At 51.0% G+C, this 26,243-nt stretch overlaps 1 protein-coding gene across 3 annotated transcripts in view; it reads right to left on the bottom strand.

The window, feature by feature from the left end:
- Positions 1–26,243, bottom strand: part of DSCAM (DS cell adhesion molecule) — a 722,199-nt gene that overhangs the window by 592,463 nt on the left and 103,493 nt on the right. For all 3 annotated transcript variants that reach the window (XM_070071799.1, XM_070071800.1, XM_070071801.1), the window contains exon 2: positions 7,921–8,238. In XM_070071799.1, coding sequence (XP_069927900.1) covers positions 7,921–8,238 — 318 coding nt within the window. The remainder of the gene's footprint in view (positions 1–7,920; positions 8,239–26,243) is intronic.

Below are 26,243 nucleotides of genomic sequence, written 5' to 3'. Positions count from 1 at the left end.
TGAGGGGGCGCCGGATTCTGTCCCGGTTGCCCCTCTTCCAGGCCAGCCCTCTGCTGTGGCCAGGGAGTGCAGTGGAGGATGGCCCAGGTGCTTGGGCCCTGCACCCCATGGGAGACCAGGAAAAGCACCTGACTCCTGGCTCCTGCCATCGGATCAGCGCGGTGCGCAGGCCGCAGCGCGCCGGCCGCGGCGGCCATTGGAGGGTGAACCAACGGCAAAGGAAGACCTTTCTCTCTGTCTCTCTCTCTCACTGTCCACTCTGCCTGTCAAAAAAAATAAAAAAATAAAAAAATAAAAAAAAAATAAAAAAAAAAATTAAAAAAAAAGTGCTGAGGATATTTTATTGCCAGAATATGGTCCTTGTTAGCCAACATCTGTGTGTCCCAGAAGACATGAATATCGTGTTATTGTTGGATCGGGCTCCGTTCACTTACACGTCACTTGAGTCAAATTGATTGGCAGGTGTCACTCTTCATCCTTACTGCTTTTCTGTCCACTTCTATCAGTGGACAGAAGCATCAATGGTATTGAAGTCTTCAGCCGTAGGTGGTTCTGTTTCTTCTGTAGGCCACCAGTTTTTATTTCATATATTTTGAAATTCTCTTGTTAGAGGCATAAACATTCAGAACAGTCATGTCCTTTTAAGTAATGAGTCCCTTTCCCACCATGAAGTGACTTTGTTTCGCTCCGGCAGCCTTCCTGGAGCTGAAGCACACTGTGTTTGACAGGAGGGTACCTACTTCAGCTCGCGTGACTTCCTTTGGAGTAGCCCGATTGGCTCTGGTGCACATGCGGTATTTTCTTCCATTCTTTCACCTTTAATCTAGTTGTATCTTTATATTTAAATGGTATTTCTTTTAGGTGATGCTGAGTCCAGGCTGGCAATCCATGCCTTTTAATTCAGATGACAGGAGCATAAGCATTTAACAGCAACAGTGATGGGGTCAGACTTAAGCCTGTCAGCTTGCTGTTTGGTTTCTATTTTCACCATCCAGTCTTAGTTCCCTTTTTCTTACTTGTTCTGGGTTGAGTATCATTTAATAATTCTATTTTTCTCCCTTATCGGTTTATTAGCTATAACTCTGTTTTGTGACGTTAGCATTCCTTTAGGTTTTAAAGTATACTCTGTCATTTGTCATCATACACAAGGAGATAATATTACACAAATTCCCATACAGCCCAACAGCCCAACAACCTTACGATCTTACACTCCATGTCGTTAGGGCTTCATGCTATTTCTGTCATACATTTTAACTCCTCGTATGCCACAAACCGTGCCTTATTGTTTTTATGGAAGCAGCCAACCACCTTTGAAAGGACTCTCGATCTTGGAAAGTTGGATTATTTGGCCACATGGCTTCCATTTCCATTCTCGTCTTTGAGCACATCCAGGATTCCATCAGGTGTGAATTTTCTTCTGCCTGTAGGACTTTTCTAGAAGTGGGTGTCAGCAGCTAATGAATTCTGTCCATTTTTGCACGTCTGAGGAAGCCTTTCTTTCATCTTTAGTTTTGAAATCTGTTCCCACTGGGTATAGAATCCCAGCTTTTCAGATTACAGGAATCTACTGTCACCCTTATGTTTCCTCTGTGTGTGATGCGCTTCTCTTTTGAGGCTGTTTGTGACATTTTCTCTTTACCATGGGCTCTGAGAAGTTTTACGGCAATGTGACTTTGTATATTTCTCTCACATATTTTGAGGCTGGGATTCCTTGAGCCTTGTGGATCTGTGGGTTTTCATGATTCTGGAAACTTTGGCATGCATTTCTATACTCCCCTTTATTTTTTTCTTTTCAGCCTCTCAATCCCTTTCCCTGGAGGCTCAATTTAGACATTAATCTACCTGCAGTATCTTTAGGTATTTTTTAATAGATTTTGGTTTTTCTAGAACGTTTTTCAGGTTATAGAGAAACTTCACAGAGTGTCCATATGTTTCTCTCTACCTCATCTGTATTTTATTACTAGCATTTTACGTTTGTATGACACATTTGTTACGATTCTTGGAGAAGTCCACTGTGTTAGTGGAAGTCCACAGTTCAGATGGACTCCCAGCCTAGGCATGACGCCACACAGCTGCTCACTGCATTGTGTAGAGTTGCCCTGCCCTAATAATCCCCTCCACTCACTTGTGTGCCGTCCTCCCTCCCTAACTGTCAGCTCCCGGAAGCCGCCGATCCATCCACCATGTCCAGAGCATGCCAATTCCAGAAGCCAATTCCAGAATCCAGCCAGGACTCCTACTGCATCTCCCTTTCCAGACGGGCCTCTTTCACTTAGCAATCAGCTCACAGTTGCACAGCTCAACTCTTTCTACTGCTAATACTGCACTAGGCAGTCACACCACAGGCTTAGTGTGAAAGCGAAATTCCTCCAACACTGTTAACAAGGTAAGGGGACCTCATGCAGGTCTACTACAGTGAGGGTCAGGACGGTTTTAGGGGAGAGCAATCTAACTCCAAACACAATGAGGACAAGTGGGGATTTAGGGGCAGTGAGCAGGGAAAGGGGTCTGTGATGGGGAATGGCTGAGAGGGGACATCAAGGTTAGGGGATCCCTTGCCAAACGGGTCCAGTCGGATTCTGGCTAAAGGTGGCCAAACATTGCCACATCACAGACGGAGGAACTTGGTCAACTTGGCAGGACTCTGGCCATCCCTGGTGGAGGCCCCATCGGGAAGGCGCTCAGAGGAGCCTGACGGATGTCAGGGGAAGGCTGTGGCCTTGTCCATCCATCTTTGCTCCTTCCGCGTGTGGGCAACCGCACAGGAAGCTTCTGGACAGATCTGTGAGCGGACTCTGGTGTCCTCCACTGAGAAACGTGACCCGACGGAAGGCGGTGGTCCCAGGCTCCCCTGTTACTTCCAGTTTTTCCAGGGCCATCTTCCTTCCCGGCCCCAAGTTCATAGGCTTTGTCTTTCTGTTTTTGTTCAGCGCTCATTCAAGGGAGACGGAAGCTGCGCCTCCACCCTAGCCGCGATCGGCAGTCCCAGCCAAACGTTGCTGAGCACAGCTTACTGGGGGGAAGCAATCACGTGGGGGACTGAGGGGACCCCAAGTCCTGCAGCTGCTGCCTTTGCTGAGGACAGACAGCACGGGTACCCGGCAAGGCTGCTCCATCTGCAGCCGGTTCTTATTCTATATCAGAAAGAACTCAGATTGTTGCTACGGGAGAATCCTCTTCACCTGAGGGCTGGCACCCACCGAGACCTACATGGAAACTGAGGGGCCTTGCTAAGAACAAGACTTGGAGGCCGGCACCATGGCTCACTAGGCTAATCCTCTGCCTTGCGGCGCCGGCACACCGGGTTCTAGTCCCGGTTGGGGCGCCGGATTCTGTCCCGGGTGCCCCTCTTCCAGGCCAGCTCTCTGCTGTGGCCCGGGAGTGCAGTGGAGGATGGCCCAGGTGCTTGGGCCCTGCACCCCATGGGAGACCAGGAGAAGCACCTGGCTCCTGCCATCGGATCAGCGCGGTGCGCTAGCTGCAGCGGCCATTGGAGGGTGAACCAATGGCAAAAGGAAGCCCTTTCTCTCTGTCTCTTTCTCTCACTGTCCACTCTGTCAAAAATAAAAAATAATAAAAAAGTTGGTGCTGCTAAAGGAAAACACTACGAATCCATCATGCTCAATGGATCATTCCAGGAAAATCCCAGTACCAACCTATACCAACCTAGGGGGCATTTAGACATTGAGGATGACCCGATGACAGACAGAGGATACCCCACGAGGGACTATTTGAACTGAGCTGTCCATGGGTAACACAAATGTGGATATCTCAAAGCTTTAATGCAAAATAATGGAAAAATACCTCCTAGTTCTGTTTTTTTTTTTTTTTTCATAAAGGTTAAACTTTTCCTTTCAATGATTTTGAGAACCAGATGTACACTCAAAGAGGGGAAGAGTAGGGGAGAGAGAGAGAGAGAGAGAGAGAGAGAGTGAGAGTGAGTCCACCTTCCGGCTCCCTTGTCCAAATGCTCACAATGGCCCTGGCCTCCAAGAGCTGGGAACCCAGTTCAGTCTCCCCTGTGGGTGGCGGGAACTCCATCACGTGGGCCCTCATCTACTGCCCTGGCGGCCATGTTAGCTGGAAGGTGGAGGCAGGAACAGAGGCAGGAATTGAGCCCACGCACTCGGATACAGGACGCAGGCATCTGAGCCCACTTCACCGCTATCCCAAGAGCCTGTCTCATCTTTCCACAAAATTTTGGAGGTACGCTCAAGTGTCTTTCACATGCCCTAGTGAACAACCACCCAGCTCTGCACTGGTTATCTGTGTAGCCACAGAGAAATCGGGTTTTCAGGTATCCAACAAATGGTCTAAAGACTATTACAACCACGATGTGTGTGCCTTATAGGAAGTCAAATTAAACGACAAAAAGTGCATCTGGGCAATACGCCTGCCCATCTCACGGAAGGGATCTTCAGATGGCAAATGCGCATGATGAAAAATTATGCACAGATTGTGCATTTCTTTGCACCAGGATAAACCTATCTTTTAATTCCATTTTCTGTGACCTTTTTGATGTATTCTTGAAGTGCAAACTGACATCACGGGTGTGTGTGCGCCGAGTCCTATTCCACCGGCCTCCCCACGCCCACAACACCAGCACACAAAGCACAGCTGTGAAGATGGGGGCCGTGGACACAAATGCAAGATGATGTGACGCAACGTTCGCCCCTCCAGTGTCGTTCAACCCGTTCTCTGACAGCTGGAAGAAGTATTTAATTCTTTTTTATTTTTTTAATTTCTTAATTTTTTTATTTTTTTTATTTTTTGACAGGCAGAGTGGACAGTGAGAGAGAGAGACAGAGAGAAAGGTCTTCCTTTGCCGTTGGTTCACCCTCCAATGGCCGCCGCGGCCAGCACGCTGCGGCCGGCGCACCGCGCTGATCCGATGGCAGGAGCCAGGAGCCAGGTACTTCTCCTGGTCTCCCATGGGGTGCAGGGCCCAAGCACCTGGGCCATCCTCCACTGCACTCCCTGGCCACAGCAGAGAGCTGGCCTGGAAGAGGGGCAACCGGGACAGAATCCGGCGCCCCAACCGGGACTAGAACCCAGTGTGCCGGCGCCGCTAGGCGGAGGATTAGCCTAGTGAGCCGCGGCGCCGGCCTAGTATTTAATTCTTTATCTGACAGGAAGCCCAAAACAGAAAAAAAAATGGATTAATATACGCAGATCTAAGTTCCTCTACAAGTGGTGCTTTGTAGATTGTAAATATGTTTTTATAACATATCATTAAAACGTTCAGCCTGCCACGTAAAAAGCAGTCACGGTATCTCTGTTTGTCAGGCTTAGAGATCCCCATATAAGCTTCATTTGCTTTAATGAGTTGACATATCAAATTCCCATATCTCTTGATTAAAGTCAATCTTTTCCTCCCATTCGCAAGTGCAATTCCTGTGCAGGTCTTGGAATTCATGAACGTGTCATGGAGATCAAAATACACTTGGGGAAATGACTAGCTGGCAGCATGAGTCACAGCCGAGTGTCTGACGGCTTCTATCAAAGACTCATCTTCGGGAATTCAGAACGGCACCTGTTGTGATGTCTCCCGCCAGCACCCTCTCACTTGCCGTGGAAATTATGACAACGCTCCTCCAGCGACTGGTGTATGACACAACAGTCAAAGTGACATTCTCTTTGCTCTGTCATCATACCATGTCACTCTACCCAAGGATGTCAGTCTACTCAAGTATTGTTAGACTGAAAACTGTGAAAGCCTGGGGGCCAGCATTGTGGCACGGTGGGTTAAGCCTCAGCTTGCATTGCCAACATCCCGTAGGAGCACCAGATGGAGTTCCAGCTACTCTGCTCCCTGTCCAGCTCCCTGCTGACACCCGAATGTCTGGGCCCCTGACGCCCATGGGGGAGACCCAAACGGAGTGCCTGGTTCCTGCCATTGCAGCCATTTGGGGAGTGAACCAGCAGATGGAAGATCTCTCCCTCTCTCCCTCTCTGTCTTTCTGTAACTTTGCCTTTTAAGTAAACTTGTAAAACCCTGCTTGCTGGCCGGCGCCGCGGCTCACTAGGCTAATCCTCCGCCTTGCGGCGCCAGCACACCGGGTTCTAGTCCCGGTCGGGGCGCCGGATTCTGTCCCGGTTGCCCCTCTTCCTGGCCAGCTCTCTGCTGTGGCCCGGGAGTGCAGTGGAGGATGGCCCAAGTGCTTGGGCCCTGCACCCCATGGGAGACCAGGAAAAACACCTGGCTCCTGGCTCCTGCCATCGGATCAGCGTGGTGAAACACCTGGCTCCTGGCTCCTGCCATCGGATCAGCATGGTGCGCCAGCCGCAGCGCGCCGGTCGCGGCGGCCATTGGAGGGTGAACCAACGGCAAAGGAAGACCTTTCTCTCTGTCTCTCTCTCTCTCACTGTCCACTCTGCCTGTCAGAAAAAAAAAAAAAAAAAAAAAAAAAAAAAAAAAAAAAAAAAAAAAAAACCTGCTTGCTAACAGAGATATAGGTATGCTAAGGGCCTTGTGACTACTACAAGGCTGCAGACTGTGTCCTCTGTGTAAGGCCTTGGACACCTGTGTGTCTCAGGCTGTTTCCTTGGGTTGATTCGTATCAATGCTGATTTTTTTAAGCTGTAATACATTATTAAGAAGACCATAGCCAATCCAGGATTTATAAATGAACAACATTTGAGTAATGAATGACAGAGTGAAAACAATATTTATTTTGCCAGGGGTGGGGGGAGGGCCAGAGAATAAAGCTATTGGATTTACTCTGTTCTCTGTAACAGGACACAGGTATTCTAGATCAAACATTTGTCATTTGTCTCCTTTTCCGCTCCCCCGGGATGGGGTAGGGAAGGATGAGGAGGTGGGGGTTGGAGGGGTTGAAGCAAGCATGGCGAGTTTGAGCTACTGTGAGTTTGAGTCAGGGATCTGTCAGTCAAAATGCAGCAACAGGGCTGGTGCTGTGGCACAGGGGGTTAAAGCCCCAGGCCTGCAGTACCAGCATCCCATATGGGCGCCAGTTCAAGTCCTGGCTGCTCTACTTCCAATCCAGCTCTCTGCTGTGGCCTGGGAAAAAGTGGAAGATGGCCCAAGTCCTTGGGACCCTGCACCCATGCGGGAGACCCGGAAGAAGCTCCTAGCTCCTGGCTTCAGAGCAGTGCAGCTCCAGCTGTTGCGGCCAATTGGGGAGTGAACCAGCGAATGGAAGACCCCTCTCCTTCCCTCCCTCCCTACTTCCCTCCCTCTCTCTCTCTCTGCCTCTTTGCCTCTCTGCCTCTCCTTCTCTCTGTGTGTAACTCTGATTTTCAAATAAAGCAATAAATCTTAAAAAAAAAAAAATACAGCAACCTTGGGACACATGTTTGCACACTGACATGACAGCAAAACCAGATCCACAGGTAGTTGAAAATGAAACCAATCTGGTGACCTCTACTTTCAAGTTTTGGTTCCAAAACAGTAAGGTTCCCTGCAATCTAGTCAAGCAAACCTTCAAACACTCTCAAGGGGCCAGCACTGTGGCACAATAGGTTAATCCTCTGCCTGTGGCGCCAGCATCCTATATGGACGCTAGTTCTAGTCCTGGCTGCTCCATTTCCAGTCCAGCTCTCTGCTGTGGCCTGGGCAAGCAGTGGAGGATGGCCCAAGCCCTTGGGCCCCTGCACCTGCATGGGAGACCGGGAAGAGACTCCTGGCTCCTGGCTTCCAATTGGCTCAGCTCCAGCTGTTGCAGTCATCTGGGGAGTGAACCAATGGAAGGAAGACCTTTCTCTCTGCCTCTCCCTCTCAAACTCCACCTCTCAAATAAACAAATAAAATCATAAAAAAGACAACACTCTCAGAAGTCGTGAGTAGGGTGCACATGGACTGGTGACAGGGCTTTCTTTGGTCCTCCCCTGCCCGGCACTGACTGTCACTGCCCCACCCCCACCCCACCCAGGTCACGAAGTGCAAGCACCAGTACTCACCAGCCTTGATGTGGACATCCTGACTTCTAATTTTCCCTGAAGGATTTTCAGCTGTGCAATAGTAAGTATTGTCGTGGATTAAGGTACTGAAGCTTGAAGGAGGGAAGGGGAAGATCTGGAGAGTGCCGTTGGGGTGGACGTGGCGGATCCCGGGGACATCGTAGATCTCCTCGCCCGTCGCTAGGTACCATCTGAGGGTCACGGGAGGGATGCCTGCAGCCGGGCAGGGCACCAGGGTCCCCGAGGTGCTCGCAAACACTACCTCTTGCAGAGATGCATTGACGAAGTAGAGGCTGGAGTGTAGGTCTTCAGTGAAAACTGGAAGACAACACGCGAGGCGGTCAGCACAGCGCCCTGTGTCCTGCAGCGCCACCAGCCCAGCCTCGAGACCCAACCCCGGAGTCCAGTCACACCCAGTGCAGCCTGAGCATCCCCAGTGCAAACACCAGACTCGGAACTAGTCCCAACCCCCAGACGTTTTTAATCTAAGAAAATAGTATCCTTGTTGGAGTGGATTTGACAACATCATAGTGTGCTGTGCTAGGCTTAAAATATTAACCAAAATCTAACTTTATGTTGCGATTTTTAAAAAGTAGATCCTAACCGCTTTCATGATTTGATGTTGGGATTCTTTCCTTATATAGTTTATTTTTTGAGATAATATACTTTTAATTTACCTTGTATTTGAAGCTAAATAAAGAGTTCACCAAAGAAGCAAAGAGACCATAGGCCAGTGGAAAATAGGCAAGGGCTATACACAATCAGGGGAATATGTTCAACCTCACTCTTATAAAGTACATGTTAAAATCGTCACACAATTATCAAGACCATAGTAGTATATAATTCCTATCAATTTGTTTAACAGATTTAACGCAAAGTTAAACTTTCTGAGCACTGACATGACACCATGAACAAATCCACACCATAAAACATGAACAAAAATACTTAAAATATTGCCTAAAAGGACCTGCAAGCTATGGGTATAATGTGCCTAAGAAACGTTGTGTTGAGACTGGATCCCAGCCACAGACAACCCATTAGGTACAAGCAAATACTCCGAAAGCTGACAGGTCTGAAATCCACAGCACTTCTGGTCGCTAGCAGTTTGGATGAGGGATACCCAACCTGGAGCTCAAACTGCTCAAAGAACACAGCGGAGAGGCTGGTTCGGGATGCAAGGCACCATCCTGACTTCCTGCGGCTCCACACCCACTGACAGCTTCTCCCGGATCCTCACTTTTCAGAGTCCACTGCGGCCAGTCTGCTCCCACGGCACTGACCACGACTGGACTTTCTACTGAGCATTCTGTATTCATGGACTGGCCATCGCCCCGACAGAGCACCGGCCCCATCCGGACCTGACCCTCCCGCTCGCTCACCTGTTCCCTGGGACACAGGGCCTGACTTCCAGCGGGCCCCGGGAGAAAGAATTCAAGCAAGGACCAGATCCACTTGCTAGGATCCAAGTGCTCTGGTTACTAGGAAAATGGAAAACTCTTCTCCAATGAAAGTTGGTGCAATATTAAAAAAAAAAATCTTAACGTCGAGGGCAAGAGTTTAGCCTAGCAATTAGGATACCATTGAAAATATTTGCAGCCCGCGTTAGAATGTCAGGGTTCCGGGTTGGCGCCATGGCTCACTTGGTTAATCCTCTGCCTGCGGTGCCGGCACCCATATGGGCACTGGGTTGTAGTCCCGGTTGCCCCTCTTCCAGTCCAGCTCTCTGCTGTGGCTCGGAAGGCAGTGGAGGATGGCCCAAGTGCTTGGGCCCCTGCACCCACGTGGGAGACCAGGAGAAGCACCTGGCTCCTGGCTTCGGATCTGCACAGCGCCAGCCATAGTGGCCATTTGGGGAGTGAACCAACAGAAGGAAGACCTTTCTCTCTGTTCTCTCTCTCACACTGTCTAACTCTAATATTAAGATAATCGAAAATGAATCTTGATGTGAATGGAAGGGGAGAGGGAGTGGGAAAGGGGAGGGTTGTGGGTGGGAGGGACGGTATGGGGGGGAAGCCATTGTAACACATGAGTCGTACTTTGGAAATTTATATTCATTAAATAAAAGATTTAAAAAAAAAAAAAAGAATGCCCGGGTTCCACCTCCAACTTGGGCTCCTGATTCAAACTTCTACCAATGCAGGCCAGAGGGGATGGCTCAAGTGCTCAAGTCACTGTCACTCCCATGGGAGATCTGGCCTGAGTTCTTGGCTCTCAGCTCAGCCCTGGCTATCAGGCACTTGGAGAGGAGACCAGGTGAAAGGAGCTCTCAGACTGTACCTCTCTCTCTCTCTCTCTCTCTCTCTCTCTCGATTTCTCTCTTAGCATCTCAGACAGATTTTTAAAAATAAATAAAAAGTACGTCTACCTTAGAAAGCACAATTGTCAGAAAACAGAGTACCAAAGCAATAATGTAGCCTTACTGACCACTGCTGGCCACGAAAGACAACTTTGACAAAAGCATTCCCAAGTGCACCTGCCTGCAACCCCTGGGTGGACATCCAGTTTTCCTTCTGGTCTACCTGCCTCACCACTGTGTTGAGATGCACACACACAAATGACGCCATCGCAATCAACTGGCTCATTCTGCTAACATTATACCTAGACCCAATTCCAGATTTTTATACAGGTTGTACAAGTAAATATTAGTGCATGCACATTTTATATCATCTGAGGCTCTGAACGATTTCCCTGATCTTTTTATATAATCCTTTTCTGCTTTAACTCCTACAAATAAGCTGTCGGCAAACCTGTTCACACACATTTGACTTTTTAATCATTTATTGAGCGCTTATGTTTCACTCCGTAACAAATCCTTTGGAGCGCCATTCACGGGAGTAAGTGAAACCTAACTTTGAGCACCCAAAAGCTAAACAAGATTGTAAACACACTGAAGATCAGCCATCTGTGCTTATCTAAGAGTTTGTAAAAGCAGATACGTTCCCGTCACATGTTCCTAAGACAGAGCAGTCCCCAACAGGGGAGTGAACTTCACTGATGAGAACGTCTCCCGAGCACCCGGTGTGTCCAGGCAATGCTGTGCAGCCTGAGGTGCAAGTTCACTTGCCAGCTTTGCACAGGTTCAACGCAGAAGGTGGCGTGGAGACGCGGGGGAATGCCAGTGAGCCAAGTGCACAGGGCTGGAAGGTAGCAGAACCAGTCACGGTCTTTAAAAAAAAAAAATAGATGTATTTATTTATTTGAAAGGCAGAGTTACAGAGAGAAAGATAAAGGGAGAAAGGAATCTTCCATCTGGCTGGAATGGCTGGGGCTGGGCCAGGCCAAAGCCAGGAGCCCAGAACTCCATCCGGGCCTCCCATGTGGGTGGCAGGGGTCCAAGGACTTGGGTCCCCTTCTGCTGCTTCCCCCAGGTGCATTAGCCGGCAGCTGGATGGGAAGTGGAGCAGCCGGGACTTGAACCCATGCTCACGTGGGATGCAGCATCACAGGCAGAGGCTTAACCCACTGCACCACAACACAAGCCCCCCAGCACGGTCCGTCTGATGAGGTTTTTATGATTTACGTTTTATCCCTTTAGAATCCAGTGTGGCAATGTGGCCTCTCTCATGGGGCAGGGACCAGGGGCAGCTCCTCAGAGACTGGGTCTGTGGCCTGCCCTCCTCACCTACTGCTCTCAGTGCTGGGGGTGGAGGAGCTACAGACTCCCAGAATACCATGGGGCAGCTCCCGAGTCTGAGTGAGAAAAGGCACGTGCCCTGTTTGCACGCAGCCCGTCTGCACGATTGGGAAGAAAGGTGGAGAGAAGACCACTGCTGACAACGCCAATCGGATGCGTTGTGCAATAACCAGATTTGATGTCTTAGGATGCAGGAGGTGGGGCAGGGGAGGGGTCCCCTTCCTGCCACTACAGGGCCCCCGGGCACTGCGGCGAGGCTGGGTGGGTGTAGGCGGCTCCACTCAAAGAGCCAAGACACGAGGCCCTGGCTTGACTGACATCTGTCTTCCCTGTTGCCACTTGCAGAGGGCAGGGGCGGGAGGTGGGGGGCTCTCTTCAGAGTCCCTCTTGAGGGCTAACACCCCCACTCCCAGCCACTGGAAACAGCTGCTGCTGGGCTCTGCACCAGGAGCCAGCCCAGCCATGGGCAATGGATGGTCCCGGTGGGTCCCACGGCCTTGGCCATGAAGGGGCATCGGGCAGAGCCCTCCGTTCCCGCCCCACTGAAGATCAGCTCCTCCCTGAACCCTTTCTCCTTCCTCACTCCCCTGCTGACCTGAGAATGCACCCCATACACACACACCCCACCCCCAGGCCTCCCGCAGGGAGCTGTCCATCTCCATCCAGGGGACTCAGCGCAGGACGCCAGCCGAGGCTGTGGCGTCCCCTCTGTGATCACGTGCTCACCGCGTTCATTTTTTTCAACTTTCAGTTGAGTCCTTGAGACGCACCAAACACTGTCCCATGGCAGCTCCCGCCCCCTCGCCAACAGACTGCCAGCAGCAAACAAAACAGATACCACGATGGAAAAAAAAAAGGGATTAAATCCGGGAAAACATGGCTCTGGGAAAAGCAGTGCAAGCGGCAACTCTGACCCTGAACAAGGTGAGGACCCAGGGCTCAAGACTGCCCAGGGCTGGGCTGGGCGGTGGAGTGGACGCCATTGGTCAAAATGGGGGGGGGGAGGTGCATTTCTTAAAAGCGGGAAATCTCACACGTACTGTTTTGTGGTTTCCCTCTCGGCCATAACTACAGTCGCCAGCAATGCTTCATAAACAGAATATGAAAATGATTGCTAGGGGCCTGCACTGTGGTGTAGCAGGGAAAGTCACCGCCTGCAGTGCCGGCATCCCATATGGGTGCCAGTTCTAGTCCCGGCTGCTCCACTTCTGATCCAGCTCTCTGCTGTGGCCTGGGAGAGCAGTGGAAGATGGCCAAGTCCTTGGGCCCTGCACCCACATGGGAGACCAGGAAGAAGCTCCTGGCTCCTGGCTTCGGATTGGCACAGCTCCGGCCATCTGGGGAGTGAACCAGTGGATGGAAGACTCTCTCTCCCTCTCCCTCTCCCTCTCTCTCCCTCTCCCCCCCTTTCTCCCTCTCTCTCCCTCTCTCCCCCTCTCTCCCTCTTTCCCCCCCTCTGCCTCTTTGTAACTCTGCCTTCCACATAGATAAATAATAAATAAATCTTTTAAAAAAGAAAAGAAAAAGAAAACGATTGCTAAACAAGAACCAGTTCTGCTCAGACGCACAGGTACCGGTTCCATGCCGCAGGTTCACCCTTAGTAATACTGCGGCGGAAGCACTATCATTTCCCATTTGAACCTTGCTAGAAGCTGACATTACCCTAGCATGCCGTTGCACTGAGCTGTCACTCCTTGTGGCTAGTTAATTGCGTGTCACACTTCGTCAACTCCATGGCAGCAATTCGAACTAAATAAAACTCGGTCCTATTTGGATGGATCCTCCTCTGCTCTGAAAGCCGCTTGTTAAGAATAGCCAAGTCTTTGAAAATGTGATCTATGTGTCTGAGCCCAATTGGTGCTGCTGTAATGAGATACCCACGGCCGGAGAACAGGTCAGTTTGGCCCCTGATTTCGGCTGCTGGGAAGTCCAAGGAGCACGGACTCTCCACATCCAGTGAGGACCCTCCCGTCTGCGTGAAAACCCAGTATAGACGAAGCAGGCTTTGGCCCAGCAGTCAAAATGTCCACACTCCCACATCCAAGTGCCCAGGGCGGAGTCTCGGCTCTTCTCCTCCTTTCTGCTTTCTGTGAAGGCACACCCTGAAGGCAGAGGTGGTGGTTGAAATGACTGAGCCCTGTCACCCCCGCAGGAGACCCGCATGAGTGTCTGGCGCAGTTTCAGCCACTTACATGCATCTGGGTAACGAACCAGCCAATGGGGTTCTCTGTCTCTGTCCCCTCACCAAGAAAAAACTGGAAACAAATCTCAGCAGAGAATCAGCAGCGAGCAGGAGGGGTGCCAGGGGGAGGTGCCAGGCTCACATATTTAACTCATTTTTTTTTAAATTATTTATTTGAAAGTCAGACTTGAGACAGAGACAGAGACAGAGACAGAGAGAGAGGTCTTCCGTCCACTGGTTCATTCCCTAGACGGCTGTAAATGCCAGAGCGGGGCCAGGCTGAAGCCAGGATCGAGAAGCTTCATTCAGGTCTCCCATGTGGGTGCAGAGCCCCAAACACTTGGGCCATCTTCTGGTGGACAGGAAGTGGAACAGCCAGGACTGGAACCAGCACTTATGTGGATGCTGGCATCTGACTGAGGCTTTCCCACAATGCCAGCCTCCTGGTTAACCCGTTCTTGCAGGGATCACTCGGGTTCCAAGAGGTCTGACAGTGCACAAGCATCCCTGAGGGATCCCGGGACCCAATCACCTGACACTAAACCCCGCCTCTTAAAGGTGCTGCCACCTGCGTCAGCACATGGACCTCTGGGAAATGAACCACATCTGACTCAGACATCTACACGACATACCGCGGCACTGCATGCGTGATTTCCTATTGCAAACCATATTCAAGGCATTCAAGGGCCAGGATTCTTGCTTAATACTTCAGCTGTGTCGTGGGCTGTCCACATCTCAAATCAGAGAGGCTGATTTGTGTCCTGGCTCAGCTCCAATTCCGGCTTCCCTGTGTGCTCCCTGGGAGGCAGCAAGTGAAGGGTCAAGTCCATGGTTCTCCGCCACCCACGTGGGAGACTGGTACCGAGCTCCTTGCTTCTACCATCAGGCTGACCAGCCCTGGCTACTACATGCATTTGGGGAGTGATCAGCAGGTGGCAGATCTCTCTCTTTATCTCTGCATTTCAAATACACAAATACCACAAATCAATTTAAAAAAATTCTAAGAGCCAGCTTAGGAAGTTAGTTAAATGACAACAGGAGCAAGCATAAGTAAACCTTCAATCCTTGTGGTTAAAGAGATAAGGATTCCTGGGACTCCCCTCTCACACCAGCCTCTTCCCTTCCCACCACTGAGCTTAATCATGAAAGGTAAACCCAGTCTCTCAGATACAAGTCAGACGGCCGCGCGCAAGAGGAAACCCAAACTGCACTCCAACAGCTTGGGTTTCTTCATCCAAGGGTCCATCCGTCTCTGTGTGCGTGTGTACGCGTGTGCGTGTGTGTGCGTGTGCCTGTGTGTGCATGTGCGTGTGTGTGCATGTGTGTGTGTGAATACCTTAAAAACAGCCACAATTTGATAAAAGAAAGGCAGAATTGGCACAACATTGCTGTGCAATTCAGGGTGTAAAATCCAGGGGCACAGACACGAGCGATGTATAGGGAGGAGCTTGGCGAGATCATGGCTTCAGGTGCAGAGGCCCCGATCATTTATATCATGATGACAGACAGAAGAACCAAGGCCCCAGTGACAAGGAAGAAGGCTACAAAAATGAAAGAACGTTAGTCCATGGTTCGGCTTTCTTTAGAAATTCAAACATAGAAAGGAGCACTACAGGAGAAATCAGCCAGCGAACAGCGATGCAGTCATTTGTAGACACGTTTGTCGAGCACCTGCTATGCACCAGGCCTGTGTCACTTCCTGGAGACGCAAATCTGGAGAGCCCGATACCACACAAGAGGTGCGAGGGCAATGCAAAGGGACCGGCGATGCTTCTGTTCTCTGAGTGTCGGGACAGAATTATTCAAAACGCGATAGACGCACAAGTGATGGCGAAATTGGTCCAACCTGGCAGGGAGGGGGCGCACCTTCCAGGGGAGGGAGAGCAAGCGCGTTTTGGCAGAAGGCACAGAACATGTCAGGACCCCGAGGGAAGAAGGCGCTGGGTCACAGCAGTTTCAGTGCACGACGAGAGGTGGCACAGGACTCGAGTGCAGCTTCCGTCTCTTCAAGTCCACCTACCCTGGAGGAACCAGGTCAGCACCCAGGAAGTACCTGGTGCCATGCCCCACGCCTGGGCTCACACCAGCGAGCAGGGCGTGAGGGCTGCTGAGGTCCAGGAGTGCACGTGCAACTCACAGACCGTAGCAGAAAATCTAGGGTGCAAGCCACATCGGGCATCGGGCTAAAAGGCGCGTGCATCGTCCTACAGACAGTCGGGTGTCCCACACCTCGGCGTCTGCCTGCCCGAGAGCAATGAGAACACAGGACCACGCAGAAACTCATGCACGCATGCTTCAAGCAGCACCCTGATAAGACACACAAACACACAGCCCACCAACTGCCAGAGAAACCCCCAAAACCTGGCTCGTGCACACACTGGAACCCCCCCTCAGCGTGTGGGTGGAAAAGGGACCCACACAGGAGATGCCACGGGAGGGGAACCGCAGGGATGGGCTGTAGGTTTGCCGTCTCTCGGGGCTGGGTGTGAGTGGGAGGGGGTGATGGCTACAACGCATACTGTTTCCTTGGGAGGTGACATAGGCGTCGGCAGGTTGACTGTGAGGAGGGCTGCCCACGTCTGTGGATGAACTACAGGCCGCTGAGCTGCAGGCATTTCAAACGGATTCCATTTGTGATATGTAAATACATGTCAATAAAGCCGGTCTTAGAAAGTTGGGATTCACTAGAGGTTTCCACACAGAACCATCGCTCTCCCAGATTGGAGTCTGAGAAAGGACACAGCAGGTAGGCTGGGCGAAAAGACCAGACGCGAGAAACCTGGTTAGGGTAGGGAGGCATGAAGAGAGAGACAGGCAGGGTCCCGTGACTGCAGACGGGTCTGACAGGATCCCGCCAGGATCGGTGCGGGCAGGAGGTGTGGGCCAGCAGACTGTAGAACAGCACAGTGCCTGTGGCTCCTGCACGCCGACACCGCTGGCAGAGAAGCTCACGTGGGGAGAGAATGGTTCATGTTTACATCAGCCAGGGTAGAGAGAACTCCAGGAGATAGAGCACCCAGAAGGGTGGCACCCCAACAGCGGGCCAGATTAATCGAAGCCATGCTTAAAAATACTCCTTAAGGAATCAGATGGATTCCAAGTAACTTAATCTCATGACAAACATCAATACCCATAAACAGAGGCAACAAACTCCAACAGCCACAAATGTAAGATCACCCAATAAAAAACTGTATATAAACAGGAAAATCTATCCCATTGCTTAGAGTTAATCCATTGACTAAAAACAGGCACAGACATGAGAGATGATAGAATTAGCACACGTGGACACCAAACCAGCAAACATTTCCCCAAAATGTTCAAGACAATGGGGAAAGATGGAAAAAATGGCCAACAATAGCCAAAATGGAATTACTAGGTCTTAAAATGCAAATCCGAAATGGAAAACAGACTTGAGATACACAGTGAGTCAGACTTGCCCGAGGGAGAGAGCAATTAGAAAGTGCACAAACTGTAAAACAAAGCAAAAGTGGCCTACAAACAACAAGCAGCAGAACTAGTGAGAGCTGGAGCGGTATCATTTGCCTAACACACGCGACTGGAATTCCAGGGGAGGGTGTGGAAAAGGAACCTGAAGAATGAATATTCAAAGTTCTCAGAAAGTCAAGGCACCTGGACACCAAACAGGCCATCAGCCAGCACACAATACCTGGAAGAAACGTGGGAAAACCTCCGCAGGACTCATCACGATCCTCAACTAAAGTCACAAAGGAAAACAATCAAAGGCAGACGTGAGGATGCAAATAGCAGCAAATTTCTCATCAGAAACAGTGCACAGCCCTCTGGGATAAAAAGTCTCAACAAATAGGTATAGCAGGAGTAGGTTTCCGAGTGACAGAAGCTGGATGAGGCGGACTCACAGCCAGTGTACACATGATCACATGAACCAGTGGCTCAAACTCACCAATTAAGACGCAGAAATTCTCAGACTGGACGAAAAGCAAGACCTATTTGCTATCTAGGAAAAATCTATTTTAAATGCAAAAAGCTTCGTAGATTAAAAATAAAAGAAGATGGTGTCACGCTAACACTACTCCAGAGAAGGCGTGAGTGATCACGTTAACTAAGACAGCAGATGGCAAACCACAGGACACGTTGTTGAGTGAAATTCAGCAAACACAGAGAGACGAACCCTGCATGGTCCCCCTTACCTGGGGGAGCCAAAATTCTTTTAAAAAGGAATCAAAAAGGAAATAAATAGTTATGTGTATCAGTTTTGCTGCAAATACAGTGTTTTGTCAAGCTTTGTTTTAATTCCTTGTCAAATTGATAGGAGTACAGTTCTCACGATCTGTGACTATTTTAAAGTTCACTGTGTATGCACAAAATTGACGTCTTTCCATTTGACTACTGTGTAGGGCTCTTGCCTGCATTCCTGCTGAACCACGTCTTTCTGATTTGTGGAACTCTATTGGGTGGAGCCTTAAGCCTTTGACTACAATGTAACTTTTAAAAGTTAGCTCAATAATTAAAAAAAAATAAAAGTAGGAGAAAAGTAGATTTCAGGAGAAAGACTACGTACGTGCAGCAAATCTGCTAGAAGTGAGACACTCACATTCCAAAGAGAAACTGAATCCTCTCTCTCTCTCTCTCTCCCTCCCTCTCTCTCTCTCTCTCTCCCTACCAGGACAAATCGCCTTTAGAGCAGTCTTCCACTGAGACTGTGGCTACCTTCTTGCATGTTGCTATTGAAGAACTCTGCAGAGTCTGACCTAATCTTGTGTCCCTTGCTGACCAGGGGCTAGCCACACGGCTCTCTCCAGTGTCTGGGGCGAGGGTCCCCCTTCTAACTCAGAGCTTATGTTGTGGTGCAGTGAGTTAAGTAGCCACCTGTAGCACCTGCATCTCATGTGGGCCCAGGTTCAAGTCCTGGCTGCTCCACTTCTGATCCAGCTCCCTGCTGATGCACTTGGGAAGGCAGTGGAAAATGGCCCAAGTGCTTGGACCCCTGCCACCTGTGTGTGTGGAAGACCTGGATGGAATTCCTGGCTCCTGGATTTGGCCTGGTCCTGCTCTGGCCATTGCAACCATTTGATGGTAAGCCAGAGGATGGAAGACTGACCAACCCATCTCTCTCTGTAACTCTGCCTTTCAAATAAATAAATAATAATAAAAGATAAAAGAAAAATATTATAGCATATAAATATATATCACAATATATGCAACCAAAGAGATTCCTTTCAAGATGTAGTACTTGATCTGTGTTTCATAATCCCAGTTCCTTCACCCAGGTGCAGAGGGACCACAGAGACGAACTCTGCGAAGAAGCCGTGCGAGGTATCGTCAGCGCGCGTTTCCGCGACTTTAGCTACTTTGTGAAGCAGCTTCTGCACTCATTTGGCAACACGGAAATACGAAGCTCGGTTTCTGCCGTGTGTCTTACAAACCTCTGGGGAGGAGAAGGAAAAGCTGGAGTTCTACCCCAACGGTGTCTACACTGTGTGCGGTAGGCACCTGCCTTAGAGCTCTCCCACTGAGCAGACCAAGTCCCTTCCTTTGATGAGAACCACTGTCATTTACACCAGCGGGGGGAGCAGGCCTCCTCGAGAAGCACACTCACTCATGAGCACGACGTGCGGGGGCTGCCAAGCTCCAGCATCGATAGCTTGAGCTCAAAGGTTGGAAGCGGCACGGAGTGGCCGACGAGCTGGAGATGCAGCAGTCACCGTGGGACTTCCCACCCCACCGAGCCACAGCCATGGAAGCCGAAACATTCGGCAGCAAAGAGAGCAAGTGGATGAAGGAAGAGGGCTGGGGGCCTGGTCGAGTAAGGAATTACACGTGAAGAAAACCACCAGAAACAAGAGAGTGGGCGATAAAGTTGGCATCCTCGCGAGGTCAGCGGAAGTACTACCTGCACCATGGAAGGCGACAGCCTGGAGAAGAGGAATAAATACAAAATCGATGTTCCCAGGCACGCAACAAGAGACAGCAGCAAGCCACACAGCGAAGGCAACAAACCGGCAAACCAGAGAGAGAGGAAGATGAGATTTGCAGGAGGCAATGCCATCGTCTGTTCTGTGATCCGAGAACAAAATCAGCTACAACCAGAGATGGCAATGGCAGAAAAATGGCCAATCCAGGTTGGGTAATTAACCTCTCAATTGCGTGGTTAAGTGAACGCCCTGGGACTGGGACTTTTTACTTCTCTGCCTTGACCAAGGTATTGTTAAGCATGGCTTTCTTCCTCTGGAATCTCACTACGCTCACTCCATTTCCATTTCCTAGTTGGCGCTGCTCTAGGGACAGAGAGAAATCTAATTGTTAAAGTAATTTCTCTTGTCAGTTATGTTTTGGCGAGAAAATGGATGACCACTGTCAGAGCTGTGAGTGTGCCCTAACTCATCCGTGGCAACGATCGTGAGCGTGAGGAAGATTCTGGGAACGGCGGCTGCAGACTGGCTGGGCTCTACAGCCCGCTGGTCCTCCCAGGGCTTGGCCTGAATTAAACACCTGCTCACTGCTTCCTCTAGCTCTCCCCAGGATGTTAAATCTCGGGCCGTCCACCCGCGGCTCTCATGGTCTCCTGGCTGCCTTCAGCTTATCCTTCCTCTTTGTCCTTGGAGGAGTGGATGAATTCTGTCGCTACCATTCCAGTGAGGTTCCAACGGTAGGACGCAGGAGCAGGCATGAGGTATCTGGTCATACCGACACTGCCTACTGTGTTCCAACCATAGGATGCAGGAGCAGGCATGAGGTGTCTGGTCATACCGACACCGCCTACTGTGTTCCAATGGTAGGATGCGGGAGCAGGCACGAGGTGTCTGGTCATACCGACACTGCCTACTGTGTTCCAACGGTAGGATGCGGGAGCAGGCACGAGGTGTCTGGTCATACCGACACTGCCTACTGTGTTCCAACGGTAGGATGCGGGAGCAGGCACGAGGTGTCTGGTCATACCGACACTGCCTACTGTGTTCCAACGGTAGGATGCGGGAGCAGGCACGAGGTGTCTGGTCACACCGACACTGCCTACCATCTCCAAAGTGCTGATGGGAAAACCCGTGTCTGGGCTCCAGGTGTGAGATCCCACAGAACACTGGGGAACACTGCACAAAACTCACCTGACCTGCCCACCATCTGCACTTCCCGTGCGCCTGGCCCATTCCCGCATGGCCACCCTTGCATTCTCCAGGCGCGTGATGATGTGAGTCATCGCTGAAACCTGCGTGAATTGGGGGCAACCAACAGGCTCTCACAAGCAATGTCCCTGTTTGCACAGCACTGAGGGCACCCTCAAGGCAGTGGATGCTTCGGGACACCTGAAGTCAGGCCTCCATGCAGCTAGCAAGGGCGTGCCTGCGGGAGCAAGGTGCCACCATTTGGAGGGTTCTCCGTGGCTGAAACCTGCTGTCCAGTTTTGGCCTAGGGTGCATGGAGGCTGAGGGCCTTCCCTCACCTGGCTGAGCTCCGGGTGCCCAGGCACAGAGAAGGGCAAGGGCCAACCCGGAATTCAATTCCCAGTACGTCAAGCGTGACTCATTCTGATAGTGCAGAAGTAGAAATTCAACCTCTCACGTCTTTCTCTCAGGGAGCTACAGGGAGAACAGTACAAGCAGAGAGAGAACAGTGGGCGGCATTCAGGAAACAGGGGTGCAGGAAGGGTGCAAACCACGAACTCCCGGAGCCGACCTGAGGGTCATTCACTCCAACCGGCAGAGAAAGGACTCCCAGGGAGAGGTTTCCAGGACAGAGACCCCATGCGTCTGATGTAGTAAGAGGGACCTGAGTCCCCTTGCAGAACTGGGCAGAAGAATTAGTAACAGATGCAGGGAGAAGTAAGTAAACAAAGCGGATGCTGATTAATCCCCGGGAAAACACAAAGCTATAATAGGGAGCAAAGTCTTCATGGGAGACTTTGTAGCTAATATTTGCACAGTCATAATCATGCGAACCCTCAGTATTGACTTAACCCCCAAGGCAGGATGGTTATATGAAGAAAAAACAGCAGAAGAAGGGGAGGGCATTTGTAGTCAATAAAATTAAGGTAAATCCATATTGAAACCAAAAGAGTAAGCATTTCAATCTAAGCTGAGTATTTAAAAACAGAGATCGGGGCCGGTGCCACGGCTCACTAGGCTAATCCTCTGCCTGCAGCACTGGCACCCCGGGTTCTAGTCCCAGTCGGGGCGCTGGATTCTGTCCTGGTTGCTCCTCTTCCAGGCCAGCTCTCTGCTGTGGCCCGGGAGTGCAGTGGAGGATGGCCTAAGTGCTTGGGCCCTGCACCCACATGGGAGACCTGGAGAAGCACCTGGCTCCTGCCTTCGGATCGGCGCCGTGCGCCAGCCGTGGCAGCCATTTGGGGGGTGAACCAATGGAAGGAAGACCTTTTTCTCTGTCTCTCTCTCTCACTAACTCTGCCTGTCAAAAATAAAAATAATAATAAAAAAAAAACAGGGATCGGGACGCTAGAATAAACAGTTTAAGAAGGAAGAGAAAGTACAGACAGCAAAGTCTGTAAGGGAGTGTGCGTCCAGGTGGGGCCTGCTTCCCTGCCGCCAAGCTCAGCAGCAGCCCTGAGCGGCCCGCCCAGTCCACGTGGCGTGGAGCCGGACAACACCCAGGGGCCCTCCCTGGAAGCTGGAATCCGGGGAGAGGAAATCGTACTTGCAGCAGTTCCAATAAGCACATACTTAGGACCTAAAAAATAAACCTGTTGATGGAGCCCTGGTAAACTGCTGCCCCCACTTCCCCATCCACGTGGCTGTGCCTCCCCACCTAGCTTCCCTGAAATAGCACACCCCAGGGGGTTCCCGCACCCTCATGCTCGGGACAGCGATTCTTCCCCACATGCATCCGTACTTCAGGAGGTCGGTGCACACATGACCAGCCTGTCCCAATCGTGAGATACTACATCTTTAATCTAAGAGCCATGGGCCACCCCCATTCTCCACAATTGCTCCAAGCAGACAGGGCTCCTCCATCGTGTCCCGTCTCCCTTCACTCTCATGCCCACCACACCAGGACGTCCCGAGACTGTGCCTTCCATGAACACCAGAATCTGCCACTCCCATCCCTGGCCCGTTGCTTGTCCCCTGCCACCATGGTCAGCCCCGTGGATGGGCACAATATGCCCGTGGGTCTTCCTGGCTGCACTAATTCACCAGAGGCGTCCACACAAAAGATGTCAGGGCATCTCTCGCCCCCACGCAGACTTCCAGGGCACAGTCACTGCTCCTGCATGATCTGTCCTCACTGTTCTGGCTGGGGCATCACCTACATCCACCCTTTGCTGACCCCACTCCTGCCATGCTGGCCTCCTGTGCTGCCGGGAGCCATCCTTACGGGTCCCCATTTCTGGGTCTGCCTATCTCCAAGCTGCCTTTTCCCCCAGAACCACCAGACCCGCTCCTTTGCCATGTCAATCTCGCCATTCCACCTGCTCCTCCGCCATCTCAGTTCCACCGTTCCGCCTGCTTCTCAAGGAGGCTTGCCCTCCTCATGCTCACTCAGCCACTCCAGCCTCCCACCAGCCCACCTGCGGCTGCTCCCCAGAGCACCTGCTGCCTTCTAGTCCATTTACTCTCATTTTTGTTAGAATTATCTGTCCTGGCAGCCCCCTAAAATTTCAGTTCTGTAAGAGGAGGCAAATTGGTTGGTTTTATCTCCTGATGCAACCCCTTGTCCAGAACTCTTTCCATCCCATAATAGGATCTCGGTAAAAACTTTCTGAATACATGACTTTTGGACCAAATTCCACCAGGTATAAAGAAGTCAGTTTCCGGGACAGGTAACAGTCTCAAATGAACGGCTCACAGTAACTGATTCACAATGCCGCTCGTCCGTTTATAGAGCACCTTAGCCGGTCCCGAGCCTGTGCCCCCACCATCCCATTTCATCAGCCGAGTGTTTATTGCTGCAGATCGCATAGATGAGAGGTTCGGCCCCAGAGAGCAGAAGGGGATTCATTGCCCAGATCCCCCATGGTAGGATCTGTGCAGTACAAAGAGGGGCTCTGCTCCCCCTTTCTCAGCAGCCGTGGGTCCCCAGATGACATTCTAATCTCCACTCGCAGAGTGTGCAAGCCTCATTTCTACCAAGAAAGTACCACCAAGTGCACTATTAAACTTTATAAGGCTTTGGAATGAGCTCCAGGAAATACTCAGTGTACCTAGCCAAGCACATCTTCTTATGAGAATCTTCAGTCACTACTCGGCAAGTGTTTAACAACGTGGTTGAGAGCTGATCCCCCGGTTTGTTTGTGGGTGATAGAACATTGATGAGTCACCTGCCAGGGCCTGGCTCGGGGCTACATCTCCATCCTCAAAACACACCTCAGCCGGCGCCGCAGCTCACTAGGCTAATCCTCTGCCTTGCGGCGCTGGCACACCGGGTTCTAGTCCCGGTCTGGGTGCCGGATTCTGTCCTGGTTGCCCCTCTTCCAGGCCAGCTCTCTGCTGTGGCCCGGGAGTGCAGTGGAGGATGGCCCAAGTGCTTGGGCCCTGCACCCCATGGGAGACCAGGAGAAGCACCTGGCTCCTGGCTTCGGATCAGCGCGGTGCGCCGGCCATGGCGGCCATTGGAGGGTGAACCAACGGCAAAGGAAGACCTTTCTCTCTGTCTCTCTCTCTCTCACTGTCCACTCTGCCTATATATAAAAAAAAAAAAAAAAAAAAAAAAAACACCTCACAGGTGGCTGTGATGGCCCTTGTATTGCAGGTGAGAATCCACATGGGCTCTGAACTCTGCCGGTGCTGGGATTAGGTCGTGGGCAGTCACTGAAGCACCGACCGGGCTTGGGCTCAGGTTTTGAGAATGGCACTCCCAAAGGGTATTCTTTGAGCAGAAGCACACACCATTCCTTAAAGGTCAGAACCCCCAAGTTGAACACCCTTGATCCAAACACTGTTGCAGGATAAGGATTGAAGATTCCCTGGCTTCCTGTCCATGGCTAGGCACCATATGGTTTTTGAAAATCATTCCAAAGCCGCGTCCTTTCTAGTCCCTTGCATCCAGAGAGGTGGAGCCTCATCAAGGAGGTCCTTAAATTACAGCTGCACAAAATCAAAACAAGCTGTGCCGATGCAACGTCTTTGATGACAGCATCGAGCTCCTCCGTTTCTTGTTTTGTTCTAGAAAATTCTAACATGGGGCCAGCACTGTGGCATACCAGGTAAAGCCGCTGCCTGCAGTGCCAACATCACTTATGGGCGCCAGTTCGAGTCTGGCTGCTCCACTTCTGATCCAGCTCTCTGCTATGCCCTGGGAAAGCAGTAGAAGATGCCCAAGTCCTTGGGCCCCTGCACCCACGTGGGAGACCTGGAGGAAGCTCCTGGCTCCTGGCTTCAGATTGACCCAGCTCCAGCCTTTGCGGCCATCTGGGGAATGAACCAGCGGATGGAAGACCTCTCTCTCTCTGCCTCTGCCTCTCTGTATCTCTTTCAAGTAAACAAATAAAATATATAAAAAAAAAATTCTAATGATCTACTTCCCCAAATTTTGTCCCCAGAATTAAAAGGATGACCCTGGATACTCAACTCTCAGAGCGGTTTCCACCGAAGACCTTCTCTAGGCCCAACTCTGCGGTGAAAATGCAGCACGGCACCCAAGAACAGATTGGCTCGGCCACAGTTGCTCCTCCAGAAAGAATCCCGTCATCCTCGCCATGAGAGGCTGCCGAGAGGGTGGAGCCTGGCCATTCTCAAGGCGGCCGGACGCGGCATCAACCACCCCAAACCCATGCTCTGGAGGAGGCCGTGAAAGGGAGCTCTTTATTCCACACTGGAAACGTGACGGGACTTGGACTTGACACTCCATCTACAGAGACACCCTGCAGCTCAGCTCCTCTAAAAGGCAGGGTTGGGGCTGGGGGTGGGACATTGCCAAAACAACTCTGCAGAATGCTTTTAAACCGAAAGGAGGGAGACTTTTCCCATTTGTCTTTCATGAAGACTCCTGCATATAAAACCGAGTTGCAACACCTGAAAGTGATCGCCGGGACGTTTCAAATTAAACCAACCCAGGATCATGGGTTTCCTGGAGGGGGAGGGGGGACTTGGAGACAGCACCAGCCACAGCCTTTGATAAAAATCAAATGGGATCCTGAAAGCCACAATCGTCCTAACCTGACACAGCAGCATCATGAGGCCATAACGCCGCACAGCGTATGGTCTGTCAGAATATCCCGAGACCACCCGCCCAGGAGGGTGTCCTGTGGTCAGGGTCTGGCAGGCGAGGCCGTTCCCAATGCAGCAAGGCAGGATGGGGCGGGGGCTGGAGCAGGTACTCTCAACTCAGCTCCTCATCTGTGGCGTCTTCATTTGCTTATCCTGGAGTGGCTCCCTTGTCGTAGCAACAGCACTGTGTGTGCAGCTCATGCCAAGATTACTAAAGGCCAACATGGACACAGTTAGAAAATACGATGAAATGAGTCTAGCAACATCAGAAACATGTTTGGTCAATGCCAAGCTCTGACCCCAAGGCACCAACACAAGAACCATTTTAATGTCTACATGGGGCTGGCGCTGTGCCGTAGCGGGTAAAGCTGCC

The sequence above is a fragment of the Oryctolagus cuniculus genome, chromosome 4 (assembly GCF_964237555.1).
Source record: "Oryctolagus cuniculus chromosome 4, mOryCun1.1, whole genome shotgun sequence".
NCBI lineage: Eukaryota > Metazoa > Chordata > Mammalia > Lagomorpha > Leporidae > Oryctolagus > Oryctolagus cuniculus.
The sequence above is the reverse complement of the archived record's forward strand: the minus strand, read 5'-3'. Positions and strand labels throughout refer to the sequence as shown.